General features: G+C 32.7%; 3 protein-coding genes across 3 annotated transcripts; all 3 read left to right on the top strand.

Annotated features, from left to right (window-relative positions):
- Positions 1 to 145: 145 nt before the first annotated feature.
- LOC139524027 (apolipoprotein D-like) lies at positions 146 to 3,425 on the top strand. The gene is made up of 4 exons (XM_071318552.1): positions 146 to 319; positions 668 to 792; positions 1,527 to 1,612; positions 3,124 to 3,425. The coding sequence occupies exons 1-4, from the start codon at positions 161 to 163 to the stop codon at positions 3,348 to 3,350; spliced, it is 597 nt and encodes a 198-aa protein (XP_071174653.1). The 5' UTR covers positions 146 to 160; the 3' UTR covers positions 3,351 to 3,425.
- Positions 3,426 to 5,912: 2,487 nt separating this feature from the next.
- LOC139524029 (uncharacterized) lies at positions 5,913 to 8,137 on the top strand. The gene is made up of 3 exons (XM_071318554.1): positions 5,913 to 6,085; positions 7,255 to 7,390; positions 7,805 to 8,137. The coding sequence occupies exons 1-3, from the start codon at positions 5,980 to 5,982 to the stop codon at positions 8,040 to 8,042; spliced, it is 480 nt and encodes a 159-aa protein (XP_071174655.1). The 5' UTR covers positions 5,913 to 5,979; the 3' UTR covers positions 8,043 to 8,137.
- A 3,002-nt stretch (positions 8,138 to 11,139) lies between these two features.
- Positions 11,140 to 14,200, top strand: LOC139524026 (uncharacterized). Its single transcript, XM_071318551.1, has 4 exons — positions 11,140 to 11,326; positions 11,921 to 12,099; positions 13,273 to 13,408; positions 13,868 to 14,200. Exons 1-4 carry the CDS (start codon positions 11,193 to 11,195, stop codon positions 14,103 to 14,105), a joined length of 687 nt encoding a protein of 228 aa, XP_071174652.1. The 5' UTR covers positions 11,140 to 11,192; the 3' UTR covers positions 14,106 to 14,200.
- The last annotated feature ends 1,428 nt before the right edge of the window (positions 14,201 to 15,628 follow it).

Genomic DNA, 15,628 nt, shown 5'->3' with positions numbered 1-15,628 from the left:
AAAGTTCAAGGCTATTGGTCAGTGAACTTAATAAATAATTTCCTTAACTGTAATGGAATGTCCAGTCTCGATAAAGTTTCTTTTCATAAACAAAATTACATAAAATTTCACGCCGGAATCAACGTGATGGAAGATAAGCTTGTAAGCATGGTATAAAAGCATGCCATTACCGTGTGTGGTATCACAAATACAAAATACTCCCGCTAAGATGTGGTCAGCTCTTGTCTTTCTTGGTTGTGTGTGGGCAACTACTGCTCAGGTAGTCAGGCCCGGTGGATGTCCAAAGACTGTTACTCAAACAACGCTTGATCTACAACAAGTAAGCTTTTGGTTATCATTTTTTTTCTCTCTCTCTCTCAATGAAATGAAAGCTTAAGGGTTTTGCGATTTCCCCTTGCTGTCCAATGATAAGATAGTTTTTGCGTTGTTATTTTTTCATTATATTTAGGGCGGACAGTCTTAAAAAGCTTGTATATATATAATATCATAAGGCGACAAGGTCTCGGCATTTTGAAGTCAGGGTTAATTTAATGCCTGACAAAAAAATGGTGCTTTGTATTTTCGGAGAAGAGACAATTGATAACACTACCTATGTTTCTTCATAGCAACATTTTTTTTTATTAATAATAGAAAAATGTTCTTAATCAACTTTTAATATTATTTTCAGTATCTTGGAAACTGGTATGAAATCTACAAATTTTGGGCAATTTTTGAAGTTGGACAAAAATGTGTAGGTGCCAACTACCAGATGAAGAACGACAGTCATATCAGGGTGGATAACTCTGGCATTAGGTGAATATAACAAAAAAGTTATTACTAGTATTGTCGCAAAAAAAAACCATGTCATTTGTTTCTAAAATACAAACAGACTGTGAAAATATGGGTAAACGGAGAAAAGGACTAGTTATGAAACTATTTGTATTTTTCAAGAGTTCCCCCCAAAAAACTGACTATTGAATAAAGGCAACAGTAGTATACCGCTGTTCAAACTCATAAATCCATGGACAAAAAACAAAATCGGGGTAACAAACTAAAACTGAGGGAAACGCATAAATATAAGAGGAGAACAACGACACAACACTACAATGTAACACACACAGAAACGGACCAAGCATCAGACAAAATCCCACGAGAATAACAAAAATAACATCAAAACCAAATACATGAATTTGGGATAGACAAGTACCGTGACACGTCTTATCGCAATATCAATTTACACTAAAAAATAAGACAAAACAAACGACGCAACGTTAAATTGTAACACACATAGAAACGAACTATAATATAACAATGGCCATATTCCTGACTTGGTACAGGACATTTTTAAAGGAAAAAAATGGTGGGTTGAACCTGGTTTTGTGGCATGCCAAACCTCGCACTTTAATGGCAATGTTAAACGGTTTTTATATTTTATAAGTGATTCCATTTTCTAGCCCTTACTACAGCGAAAATAATATCCAGTAATCAAGTGTTGTTTTGTATGTCGCTTTTTGTAATTTTAAGATCAATTTTCTTTCAATTTGTAGATCTGGCAGTAAAGTAGAAGCAATAGGTGACCTTTATATGCCAGATACAAAGCATCCTGCTAATTTAAAAGTGAAATTTGCTACAAGTAAGTTTTTATATCCAAAATGCTTTCAACATAGATACCAGGATTGAATTTGTGTACGCCAGACGAAAGACTCACCAGCAGTGACGCTCGAATTAATTAGCAAAAAGTAAAAAAAAAAAAAACAAATAATGCACGAAGTTGAAACAGTGTTAACTACATTATTTTGCACATTTTGAGTATTTTATTTAAAATTAAATGAATGGGAGGATATTACAAATTCGACCAAAGGTTAAGCTTTTTCGATTTCCTTTAATAATGCAAAATTGTGAAAAATGTCTATGCATTTTTTTTGTCATGCGGTGGTTTTGAGCGTGTATCAAGTTTCAGCCAGATGTTTTTTCCTTGAAGAATTAATTGCAGTCGGTTCTGTTTGCAGCCCAAAGAGGTCCCAAGATAAGGTTAAAAAAATCCTAATGTCACTGAGTCACTTTTAAGCAATATATACAGTTCTCAACTGATCTAATTCTCGATTTTGAACATCTTTAAAGATAGTAGGTCTTTTTAAATGAGACGCTAGTTCACAAAGTTGTACGTTTACCTTTCAATGTTGCAAGTCGGATTTGGCCTTGCTGGAGCCACCTTTTTACCTAAAGTATTTGGCGTTTGGTGTGCGTATCTGTATCGTCTTTTACCATTAACCATATTTTCCGAATCAAAAATTAAATTGAAATTTCAGAAATACACATGAAACAGCTTTTACAATACAATGACATTAATAGATACAAAATATTAAGGTTTTATCTTTCATTTAAAAATACTAATTTTAAATTGTATCTATGAATGAAAGAAATTTGATCTATAAATGATATGATATAATGTTATAATTCTACTTTCTTATTAGTGATATTCATCATCGTCATAAATAATGTGGCGTAAAGCAAACAAGAATCAATCAATCATCGTCATAACTTTAGTACCACATCTTCTTATTTTTAAAACACTATTATTTAATCTGAATTCCTAATAATAAGCGGTATGTTTTTCGATACTTTTAGTATACTAGTTAATTATACATGCTAATTTTCATTTTGAAAGTTGCGTGTTTAGTTCGTTTTGTTTCATTCAAGCAAGCGATTTTTCCTTTCATTAAAAAACTGCATATATCTTTACCGAACATTAAAATTCCGAATAACTACCAAACAGCTCAAAAAGGAGTCACAAATGGAATAGACAATGCGCATTAGGCTATACTTTTTTCAACCAAATTGCCGCGATGTATGAGGGTTTGGATGGGGTTAAATGATTAAAGAATAATGCCTTTAAAAAATGAAGATTAGAGAATAACGGGCCAAAAAAAATGAAGATTAGAGAAATGCGTGGTCTAATTTTTTGAAGATTGGAGAAAAAAGGGGTTAATTTCATGAAAATTAGAGAAAAAAGGGGTGAAAATTAAATGTTTACAGAATAACAGACCCCCCCCTCCAGACCCTCATATATGGGTTTGTGTCAGTCAGAAATAACTTCATTGACTAACTAAAGAATTCTGTAATCATTAATCACATTTTTTTCAGGTGCTCCATACGGAGACTATTGGGTGTTGGACACTGATTATAAAAACTATACATTGATTTACTCATGCGGTCCTTTTCTTGGACCACTCGGACATGTCGAGTTTGCGTGGATACTCAGTAGACAGAGGACTTTGGATCAATCTATTGTGGACAAACTTATGGCAAAGGCCAAAGCTTTTGGAATAGACACAGGTCATTTTTCAAAGACCGATCAAACTGGATGCTAAAAGACAATTATTGTTTGTGATAATTTACTATGTTTTATATCTTTGTTACTTCTTAATAAAATAATGTCTAAAGAATTTAAACACCTAACATGTTGTTAAACCTCGTAAAAATGTGTAAGTGCCTGGCCGAAGCAAGTAGACTGTACTCGAGTACATGTAGTCGCTTGTGGCCCTCTGTACTAATTGTTTTCGTTTATTAGAATATAAGCTTTTATCAGGCCATTAAAACAGGTGGAAGATATCAAATGGACAATCAGAATTATATGTCGAAGATAACTGACCAAAGCATAGAAAAATTAATAAGAACAAAAAAAAACCAACGAAATGTAAAAAAACAGTATACAAAACATATTTTATGTACAGATAACTAACGACTGACCAACACGAACATCATAATAAACTGTTTGCAAATTCATTTCACAATAGTTCAAGTTGATATGTCAGTGCCTTTTACAGCTTATAACACGGTAGGGGTATTTTTAAATGCTGTACGGCTTGCAGTGGTTTACATCATTCAAATCTATCAATGTAATTCACATATGCCCTTTGTGTTTTTGTTATATTTATACCATGCGGTATGGGATATGCTCATTATTGAAGGCCGTGCGGTGAACTATAGCGATTAATTTCTGTGTTATTTGGTCTCTTCTGGAGAGTTGTCTTATTGACAATCATACCACATCTTATTTTTGTATACCTATAGTGTATATGGACTTTGGTAACACTCTATCCATGGTAAAGAAGGTGTCCTATAATCATAGCATACCACATTTGATATGTTGATATTCATTCATTTATCTTAAAGTCGTTTGCGACGTGCTCTCTCATATTAAGTTAAACTTTTAAGTGAATATGCCTATATTCTGTCTCAAAAAATCTTTATGTGAAAAACAAATGGGAAATGTAAGATATGTTTATTTTTTTAATGTAGGTTACCGTATTTAGACGAATTAAATGGACGACGAGGTATCTAGATATGGCAACCGAAAAGTTTCAGGATCCTCTTTATCTGTAAGACCAGAAATGACACAGAGTGTGTGTACATTGACTTAAACAATTCTTTTAAAGTTATCAATATTCTACATTCAAACTTCGTATAGGTATAGAAAATCCCTTCAATAACATGTCCAAAATAGACGAAAATACAGCTTTCACATACACTTCACAGAAAAATAAAAATTGAGCACCATCAACTCAAATAAAAAAAAAGAAGTAAAAAATGGGATTTGAACTCGTGTACTTCGGAAAGGTAAGCAGTCCCTGCTTAACAATATTGACAACCCTATCAAAATTATTAGTTACCCGTGTTATAACACTCCGTTGGTGCTGTTTTATTCTACAATATACAAATTTTGAGCCACCAAAAACACAAATATCAATTTACAAAATGTACTGAAAATATATTATTTATCATAAAATAAGCGATTTTTAATATTTTACTAGCTTTTGACTTTCATCGTTTATTTCAATTTCCATATTCTGGATACTGGTGTTTCTGAATGTTCGTATACACACATAATGAAGATCATTGAATGAACAATAGAAATACACCAAAGAAAAACAGTATAAACAGTTTACTATAAATGTTTAATTGAAATAAAAGAATGAACATAGGAAACAACTATGACAAATGCATAAAGCTTAAAGTTCAACAGTAACACCCCCCCCCCCCCCCCCCCCCCCACAACATGCATTATTATACATTATTTGACATGCGTTTATCAATTCAACTTTGAACTTTTGACACACGATTGTGAAGTTTAAAAAATCTAAAATTCATTTACTCTACTTATGTTATTCTACTATCAAGTTATAAATATACTGAGCTAAAATGGGAACGCAGGCTAACATTAAACTAGAGTTTACTAACGATGGAATTGCGATAATACGACTGTTGAATGGAGAAAATCGACTGAATAATTCGTTTCTTTATGAATTTAACAAGGCTTTGGATTTTGTGCTGGAGTAAGTGAAAATTTACTTATATCTATATCCGAAGTTTTTATATTAGGTAAGTTTAAAATGTAGAACGTTCCACATTTGGACCACAGGCGCTTGGGTATATGATACAGATTTTTTTTTTTTTTTTGCTGATTAAAATATTCAATTTTCTATATTTATAATACATATCTATCACTTCTGTGCATGTCTCACCTAGTTTCGAGTGATTTAAACGACCCAGAGAAAATACCCAATTTTAGTTTCTTAGTATGGATAGTAAAATTGGGTATTTTCTCTGGGTCGTTTAAATCACTCGAAACTAGGTGAGACATGCACAGAAGTGATAGATACGTATTATAAATATAGAAAATTGAATATTTTAATCAGCAAAAAAAAAAAAAAAAAAAATAAATCTGTATCATATACCCAAGCGCCTGTGAATGAAACTATGAAGTCAAATTCAAGAATTTTGTATCGATTGACCTCCTCATTCATGATTTGTGACTCTAAACATGTTTTGACATTTAGATTTTTCCTTTAAAGCCTTTAAATTGTCCAATCTTTTGTACGGAAAGTTTTGTTATGCGTTTGAAGAAGACATAACTTTTTTTTCAGAAATAAAGATTGTAAGGCCCTTATTACAACTTCAGAAGGGAAAATTTACAGCAATGGTCTAGATTTGAAATGGATGGCACCATTAACAGACAAAAAGAGGGATCAGTTCAGAGCATCCCTAGCAGATTGCATATGGAGGGTTATGCACTTTCCAGTTCCAACTGTAGCAGCATTAAATGGTTTGTTTTTACATTTTACAAACCAATAACTTTGAAAAAGAAATCTTTTGTTTTTGCTACGTATAGCTATATGTATCATGGATTTTATCCGATCGAATTAGCAATTTTTAACCAGATGACGTCCGTTATTGTTTTGAAGTGATCTTTAAATGTTCTACATAGGAAAATGCCTGTACCAATTAAGTCAGGAATATGACAGTGGTTATGCATTCGTTTGATGTGTTTGAGCTTTTGATTTTGCCATTTCATAAGAGACTTTACGCTTTGAATTTTCCTCGGAGTTCAGTATTTTTGTAATTTTACTTTTCACTTAGTTTTTTTTTTTTTTAGATTTTTGGACATTTTGGTTATTCATTTTCAGTAATTCAATTAAAAGTTGTTATTTTATTATTTGGATACAACTATGAATATATTTTTGTAACAATCGTACGTGATTACTCATCTTCGCTAGCCCGGTTGAAGGGTTACGATCCACTCCCCTCCTCTTCAGAAAAAAAGAGGGAGGAGGTGGATCGTAACCCTTGGTTAGCGAAGAAGGTGAATACCGGGAAGGTACATTTTTTAGTACCTTTATTGATATATATATAAAAAAAGTGTTGAGTGTACCTTTGAAAACATGGAAATCCAAAATAAAAAGGTTTCCGTCACTGTTTTCCCTGATGTGCCGAATTGACGCAAGTGCACAAGTTTATTTCAAAATAAAAAGTTCGCAGTAAAAAAAGAAATCGACTCTTTGAATTTGAAAACACACACACATACAAAGTCTTGCCAAAATGAATATTAAATAACATAATTTAGTAAGGAAAAATGTAAAATGTTTTAAACACATTCTAAACCCCACCCCTGAACATGTGTGTCAAATACTTTTTTTTATCGGTAATTTGTACATTTGTTTGTATTGTATTATGAAAATTATTGATGTTGTAATGTTTATGCCCTTTGGGGACCGTAATTGGAAATAAAATATATTCTTCTATTCGACACTTATAATTAAGCAGTCTTTAAAACTTAGGGGGTCGCCCCAATGTGAGATTAGTTTATGGTTGTGTGTTGGTTTTTTTTGCAATAAAGATTATAATTAAAAATGGCAGCAGAAATTTGAATATAACATTTTAGAAATATAAATGTTTTCAATGTATGGGCATACAACCATATCACAAATATTCTAGGTCATACATTTGCTGGTGGTGCCTTTCTTGCAATGGGACATGATTACAGGGTGATGCGGTCAGATCGAGGATGGTTATGTTGGAATGAAGTTCACATGAATTTACCAATCAGAGCTGACATAATGGGTGTTATAAAGTAATTATATTGTGTTTCCTATCTGTCAATTTTAATTTTTGTAAATATATCACTGCTTACGTTGATCTACATTGTATGTTAGTATCATATTGATTGACTGGGTTTAGAATTTGTCACTTCAATGACTGTTAAACTGGCCATAGTTATAAGCTTATAAAACAGCGAGGTAGGATACACAATTAGATTATTTAAAACTTCTGTTCAGTATTTCAATGAGCATGTACAAAACAGTTGCACAGTTTCAACTTCATACAACCTTAATTAATTTTTTAACTAGTTATACATCTTGGCTAATTTGCCGATTATATGTTCACTATGAAAATTACTTTATACATATCCATGAGCACATGCAGCTTAAAATTGAAACTGTGAACAAACAAAACAAAGCTATTTTACTTTTTTCTTCAATTTCAGCAACAAAATTTCGAATGTTAATGCCCACCGTGAAGCTATTGTATTTGGAAGGAGACTTGCGGCCAAAGAGGCTAAAAAGTTAGGCCTTGTTGATTCAGTTGTAGACATTGATCATCTTCTCCAGGAGGCAAAACGTTTGGCAAATCATGCCCTTGGGAATAATAACATTGACAGGGAAGCATTGGCAATGATGAAAAGGAATACATACACAAGAAAAGTTCATACCTCCAAATTGTGACACGCTTACAATGACTTTAGCCAAGCATATGCATTACTTAGGTTCAAATGTTACTGTACAGTTGTATTCACAATAAATTAATATTTTATGTTTTATTCAAGTACCTAAATAAAAGAGGACGTTGAACGGTGAGTCAATGAGACGGCACGCTTAAACTTTGAATAAAAACTTTTTTGTTATGGTATTTTTTTTTATGTTTCCTCAACCTTCCGGACTTAGAAAGAGCTTAATTGCCATATTATACAAATTTCTGTTTTTGTCGGATACTCTAAGTTACCCTCTTTTGTGTTTTTCTTGTCTTTCTTTTCGAAAGTCTGCAAAATGAGTTCGTATATTAAAATGAAAAAGAAGTAATTTTCTCACGAAATTATTTCCAACAGAGCCGTATTCAAAATGTCGTTATTAAATATGTTGTGCTTCGGATTCGAGATGTCTCGATGCGTGATTTTTGCATTTTTTTTTATACATTGATTTACTCATGTGGTCCTTTCCTTGGACCACTCGGACATGTAGAGTTTGCGTGGATACTCAGTAGACAAAGGACTCTGGATCAATCTATTGTCGACAAATTTATGACAAAGGCCAAAGCTTTTGGAATAGACACAGGTCATTTTTCAAAGACTGATCAAACTGGATGTTAAAAGACATTTATATTGTTTGTGATAATTTACTCTGTTTTATATCTTTGTTATTTCTGAATAAAATCATTTCTAAAGAATTTGAACAGCTACCATGTTGTTTAACCTCGCAAAAATGTGTAAGTACCTGGCCGAAGCAAGTAGACTGTACTCGAGTACATGTAGTCGCTTGTGGCCCTCTGTACTAATTGTTTTCGTTTATTAGACCATAGTCCGATACCACAATTGTCGTCCCTTGATTTTCGTTGTCTCAAATTGCAAGTAGGAGTGTGAAATTACGCTGTAAACAAATTTGGGTCCAGAATTTTAAAGGAAAGTAGTAATTTGGTCCAGCTGAAAAAGGTTAAAAATTAGCACTTTGGAAGGTGTGAAAAGATTTCAAGACGCCCTAAACATAACATTGTCCATATTTTGAGTTAGAGCCGATGAAGTTTTCTGTAATTTTGATATAAATTGTCCCAAAAATAGTACAACACACTGTAAAAGTTTCTTAAAGAAAACGCAGGTGGGACTTTTTTTATTTTCATTTATGTTCTAAACGAAATGCACTATGAAATAATTGTGGTCTCGGACCATATAAGCTTTTATCAGGCCATTAAAAATAGGTGGAAGATATCAAATGGACAATCAGAATTATATGTCGAAGATAAACTGACCAAAGCATAGAAGAATTAATAAGAACAAAAAACAACGAAATGTCAAAAAACAGTATACAAAACATATTTTATTTACAGATAACTAACCACTGACCAACACGAACATCAAAATAAACCGTTTGCAAACTCATTTCACAATAGTTCAAATTGATATTTCAGTGCCTTTTACAGCTTATAACACGGTAAGGGTATTTTTAAATGTTGTACGGCTTGCAGTGGTTTACATCATTCAAATTTATCAATGTAATTCTAATATGCCCTCTGTGTTTTTGTTATATTTATATTTATTCCTTTATGTATCTATATATCTGATGAGTTAAGCCTTTTCAACTGATTTTTATAGTTCGTTCTTATGGTGTACTGTTACACCACTGTCCCAGGTATGGGGAGGGTTGGGATCCCACTAACAGTTAAACCCCGCCACATTCTGTATACATGTATGTGCCTGTTCCAAGTCAGGAGCCTGTAATATAGTGGTTGTCTTAGCTGTGTTATACATATTTGACTTTCGTTCATTTTTTTGTACAATAAATACGTCGTTGGTTTTTCGTTTGAATTGAATTACAATTGTGATTTTTGGACCTTTTACATCTGACCATGCGGTATGGGATATGCTCATTGTTGAAGTCCGTGCGATGAACTATAGCGGTTAATTTCTGTGTTATTTGGTCTCTTCTGGAGAGTTGTCTTATTGGCAATCATACCACATCTTCTTTTTGTATACCTATAGTGTATATGGACTTTGGTAACACTCTATCCATGGTAAAGAAGGTGTCCTATAATCATAGCATACCACATTTGATATGTTGATATTCATTCATTTATTTAAAAGTCGTTTGCGACGTGCTCTCTCATATTAAGTTAAACTTTTAAGTGAATAGGCATATATTCTGTCTCAAAAAATCTTTATGTGAAAAACAAATGGGAAATGTAAGATATGTTTATTTTTTCAATGTAGGTTACCGTATTTAGACGAACTGAATTGACGACGAGGTGTCTAGATATGGCAACCGAAAAGTTTCAGGATCCTCTTTATCAGTAAGACCAGAAATGACACAGATTGTGTGTCCATTGACTTAAACAATTCTTTTAAAGTTATCAAGATTCTACATTCAAACTTCGTATGGGGAAAGAAAATCCCTTCAATAACATGTCCAAAATAGACGAAAATACAGCTTCCACATACACTTCACAGAAAAATAAAAATTGAGCACCATCAACTCAAATAAAAAAAAAAGAGTAAAAAATGGGATTTGAACTCGTGTACTTCGGAAAGGTAAGCAGTCCCTGCTTAACAATATTGACAACCCTATCAAACTTATTAGTTACCCGTGTTATAACACTCCGTTGGTGCTGTTTTATTCTACAATATACAAATTTTGAGCCACCAAAAACACAAATATCAATTTACAAAATGTACTGTAAATATATTATTTATCATAAAATAAGCGATTTTTAATATTTTACTAGCTTTTGACTTTCATCGTTTATTTCAATTTCCATATTCTGGATACTGGTGTTTCTGAATGTTCGTACACACACATAATGAAGATCATTGAATGAACAATAGAAATACACCAAAGAAAAACAGTATAAACAGTTTACTATAAAAGTTTAATTGAAATAAAAGAATGAACATAGGAAACAACTATGACAAACGCATAAAGCTTAAAGTTCAACAGTAACACCCCCCCCCCCCCCCAAAAAAAAAACATGCATTATTATACATTATTTGACATGCGTTTATCAATTCAACTTTGAACTTTTGACACACGATTGTGAAGTTTAAAAAATCTAAAATTCATTTACTCTACTTATGTTATTCTACTATCAAGTTATAAATATACTGAGCTAAAATGGGAACGCAGGCTAACATTAAACTAGAGTTTACTGACGATGGAATTGCGATAATACGACTGTTGAATGGAGAAAATCGACTGAATAATTCGTTTCTTTATGAATTTAACAAGGCTTTGGATCTTGTGCTGGAGTAAGTGAAAATTTACTTATATCTATATCCGAAGTTTTTATATCAGGTAAGTTTAAAATGTAGAACGTTCCACATTTGGACCACAGGCACTTGGGTATATGATACAGATTTTTTTTTTTGCTGATTAAAATATTCAATTTTCTATATTTATAATACATATCTATCACTTCTGTGCATGTCTCACCTAGTTTCGAGTGATTTAAACGACCCAGAGAAAATACCCAATTTTAGTTTCTTAGTATGGATAGTAAAATTGGGTATTTTCTCTGGGTCGTTTAAATCACTCGAAACTAGGTGAGACATGCACAGAAGTGATAGATATGTATTATAAATATAAAAAAATTGAATATTTTAATCAGCAAAAAAAAAAATCTGTATCTTATACCCAAGCGCCTGTGAATGAAACTATGAAGTCAAATTCAAGAATTTTGTATCGATTGACCTCCTCATCCTTGATTTGTGACTCTAAACATGTTTTGACATTTAGATTTTTCCTTGAAAAACAAGCACTTGTTTAGTTGTCTTTAAATTGTCCAATCTTTTGTACGGAAAGTTTTGTTATGCGTTTGAACAAGACATAACTTTTTTTTTCAGAAATAAAGATTGTAAGGCCCTTATTACAACTTCAGAAGGGAAAATTTACAGCAATGGTCTAGATTTGAAATGGATGGCACCATTAACAGACAAAAAGAGGGATCAGTTCAGAGCATCCCTAGCAGATTGCATATGGAGGGTTATGCACTTTCCAGTTCCAACTGTAGCAGCATTAAATGGTTTGTTTTTACATTTTAAAACCAATAACTTTGAAAAAGAAATCTTTTGTTTTTGCTACGTATAGCTATATGTATCATGGATTTTATCCGATCGAATTAGCAATTTTTAACCAGATGACGTCCGTTATTGTTTTGAAGTGATCTTTAAATGTTCTACATAGGAAAATGCCTGTACCAAGTCAGGAATATGACAGTGGTTACCCATTCGTTTGAACTGTTTGAGCTTTAGATTTTGCCATTTCATAAGGGACTTTCCGCTTTGAATTTTCCTCGGAGTTCAGTATTTTTGTAATTTTACTTTTCACTTAGTTTTTTTTTTTAGATTTTTGGGACATTTTGGTTATTCATTCTCAGTAATTCAAACAAAAATTATTATTTTTATTATTTGGATACAACTATGAATATATTTTTGTAACAATCGTACGTGATTACTCATCTTCGCTTTCCCGGTTGAAGGGTTACGATCCACTCCCCTCCTCTTCAGAAAAAAAGAGGGAGGAGGTGGATCGTAACCCTTGGCTAGCGAAGATGGTGAATACCGGGAAGGTACATTTTTTAGTACCTTTATTGATATATATAAAAAAAAAAAGTGTTGAGTGTACCTTTGAAAACACGGAAATCCAAAATAAAATGGTTTCCGTCACTGTTTTCCCTGATGTGCCGAATTGACGCAAGTGCACAAGTTTATTTCAAAATAAAAAGTTCGCAGTAAAAAAAGAAATCGACTCTTTGAATTTGAAAACACACACACATACAAAGTCTTGCCAAAATGAATGGTTAAATAACATAATTTAGTAAGGGAAAATGTAAAATGTTTTAAACACATTCTAAACCCCACCCCTGAACATGTGTGTCAAATACTTTTTTTATCGGTAATTTGTACATTTGTTTGTATTGTATTATGAAAATTATTGATGTTGTAATGTTTATGCCCTTTGGGGACCGTAATTGGAAATAACATATATTCTTCTATTCGACACTTTTAATTAAGCAGTCTTTGGAACTGAGGGGGTCGCCCCAATGTGAGATTAGTTTATGGTTGTGTGTTGGTTTTTTTTTTTTGCAATAAAGATTATAATTAAAAATGGCAGCAGAAATTTGAATATAACATTTTAGAAATATAAATGTTTTCAATGTATGTGCAGGCATACAACCATATCACAAATATTCTAGGTCATACATTTGCTGGTGGTGCCTTTCTTGCAATGGGACATGATTACAGGGTGATGCGGTCAGATCGAGGATGGTTATGTTGGAATGAAGTTCACATGAATTTACCAATCAGAGCTGACATAAGAGGTGTTATAAAGTAATTATATTGTGTTTCCTATCTGTCAATCTTAATTTTTGTAAAGAATCACTGCTTACGTTGATCTACATTGTATGTTAGTATCATATTGATTGACTGGGTTTAGAATTTGTCACTTCAATGCCTGTTAAACTGGTCATAGTTATAAGCTTATAAAACAGCGAGGTAGGATACACAATTAGATTATTTAAAACTTCTGTTCAGTATTTCAATGAGCATGTACAAAACAGTTGCACAGTTTCAACTTCATACAACCTTAATTCATTTAACTAGTTATACATCTTGGCTAATTTGCCGATTATATGTTCACTATATATGAAAATATACATATCCATGAGCACATGCGGCTTAAAATTGAAACTGTGAACAAACGAAACAAAGCTATTTTATTTTTTTCTTCAATTTCAGCAACAAAATTTCGAATGTTGATGCCCACCGTATTTTTTTCTTCAATTTCAGCAACAAAATTTCGAATGTTGATGCCCACCGTGAAGCTATTGTATTTGGAAGGAGACTTACGGCCCCAGAGGCTAAAACGTTAGGCCTTGTTGATTCAGTTGTAGACATTGATCATCTTCTTCAGGAGGCAAAACGTTTGGCAAAGCATGCTCTTGGAAATAATAACATTGACAGGGAAGCATTGGCAATGATGAAAAGGGATACTTATACAAGAAAAGTTCATACCTCCAAATTGTGATACGCTTGCAATGACTTTAGCCAAACATATGCATTACTTAGGTTCAAATGTTACTGTACAGTTGTATTCACAATAAATTAATATTTGATGTTTTATTCAAGTACCTAAATAAAAGAGGACGTTGTAAGCTTTGATTAAAAAAAAATTTTGTTATGGTATTTTTTTTATGTATCCACAACCTTTCGGACTCGGACAGAGCTTGCCATATTTTACACAAATCTGTTTTTGTGGGATACTCTAAGTAACACTCTTTTGTGTTTTTCTTGTCTTTCTTTTCGAAAGTCTTCAAAATGAGTTAGTATGTTGAAATTAAAAAAAAGAAGTAAGTTTCTGACGAAATTATATTCCACCTTAGCCATATTCCAAACGTCCTTGCTAAATGTGCATCGGGTGTGGGATTTCTCGCTGCGTGATTTTTGCCATGACACTTTTGTGTATATATTCCGAACAATTGACCATTTAAGGAATGACTAATATTTTTTTCTGTCTATTCGAAATAACATAAAGAATTTGGTGCATACTGAATAACGCGCGGGTTATATACAGTGTGCACCACATTTTTTATGTTATTTCGAATAGACAGAAAAAATATTGCAGTCATTTCTTATAATTTAATTCTAATTTTCATTTTAAACCGTAGAAAACCATGAAAAAACGTTGATGACGCCACGGTCACATGACTAAATTATGTCTATGGGCTGACAACAAAATAACGTCAGCCAATCAGAAGACGCGTTACATCCAAAATTAAATCATTTATTAATATCAAAAATCTCAAAACCGCAATTTTGATATATCTTTGGCAAAAGTTGTATGATCTTGTATGTATCGCTGAAAAAAAAATAAGAACATTAACGGTCAACACCCGTGAATTTTCCTCGAGGAAATTTCCGTTTGAAGAACCTCGACTATTTTTTGTTTTTTTTTTATACGAAAACTTTGCTTTTGTTATGGAATGCCGGATATCCTGTATTGTTTCAAAATTGCCTTCAACAGCAAATATGCTTCAACACTTACTTACTTAGGGTTTTTTTTACTGATACAGGAACTAAAGTTCCTTTTCATCAGTCTCTAGATCTATATCTAAATCCTCTCCACTTTCGGTGATTGTTGATTTATAGTCTTTGTACATCATTGTTTGGTTCTTTCCGTATTTGTCCAGTCTCTTCTTAAATGTTTTTGTGGTTGGTGATGTCACTATAATTTCGGGTAGTGTATTCCATATTCTCACCACTCGTAGAGCAAATGCAATCCTCCTTAATTCTGTTCTTGCTCTCTGTGGAAATATTTTCAGACTGTTGCCGCGTACCCCTGTTCTTGTAGTCATATCCTTCCATAATTTAACAAATTGTGCCGCCTCTTTATCATATTTTCCGTTCAGTATTTTATATAATTCAATCATGTCATCTCTCGGACCCGTCTAAAATTTAGAGATGGTAGTTTTAATTTTTGCAGTCTTTCTGAGTATGTTAATTTCTTTAATCCTGGTAGCTGTTTAGTTGCCCGGCGTTGCACATTCTCAA

Source organism: Mytilus edulis, chromosome 5, assembly GCF_963676685.1.
Source record: "Mytilus edulis chromosome 5, xbMytEdul2.2, whole genome shotgun sequence".
Lineage (NCBI taxonomy): Eukaryota > Metazoa > Mollusca > Bivalvia > Mytilida > Mytilidae > Mytilus > Mytilus edulis.
The sequence above is the reverse complement of the archived record's forward strand: the minus strand, read 5'-3'. Positions and strand labels throughout refer to the sequence as shown.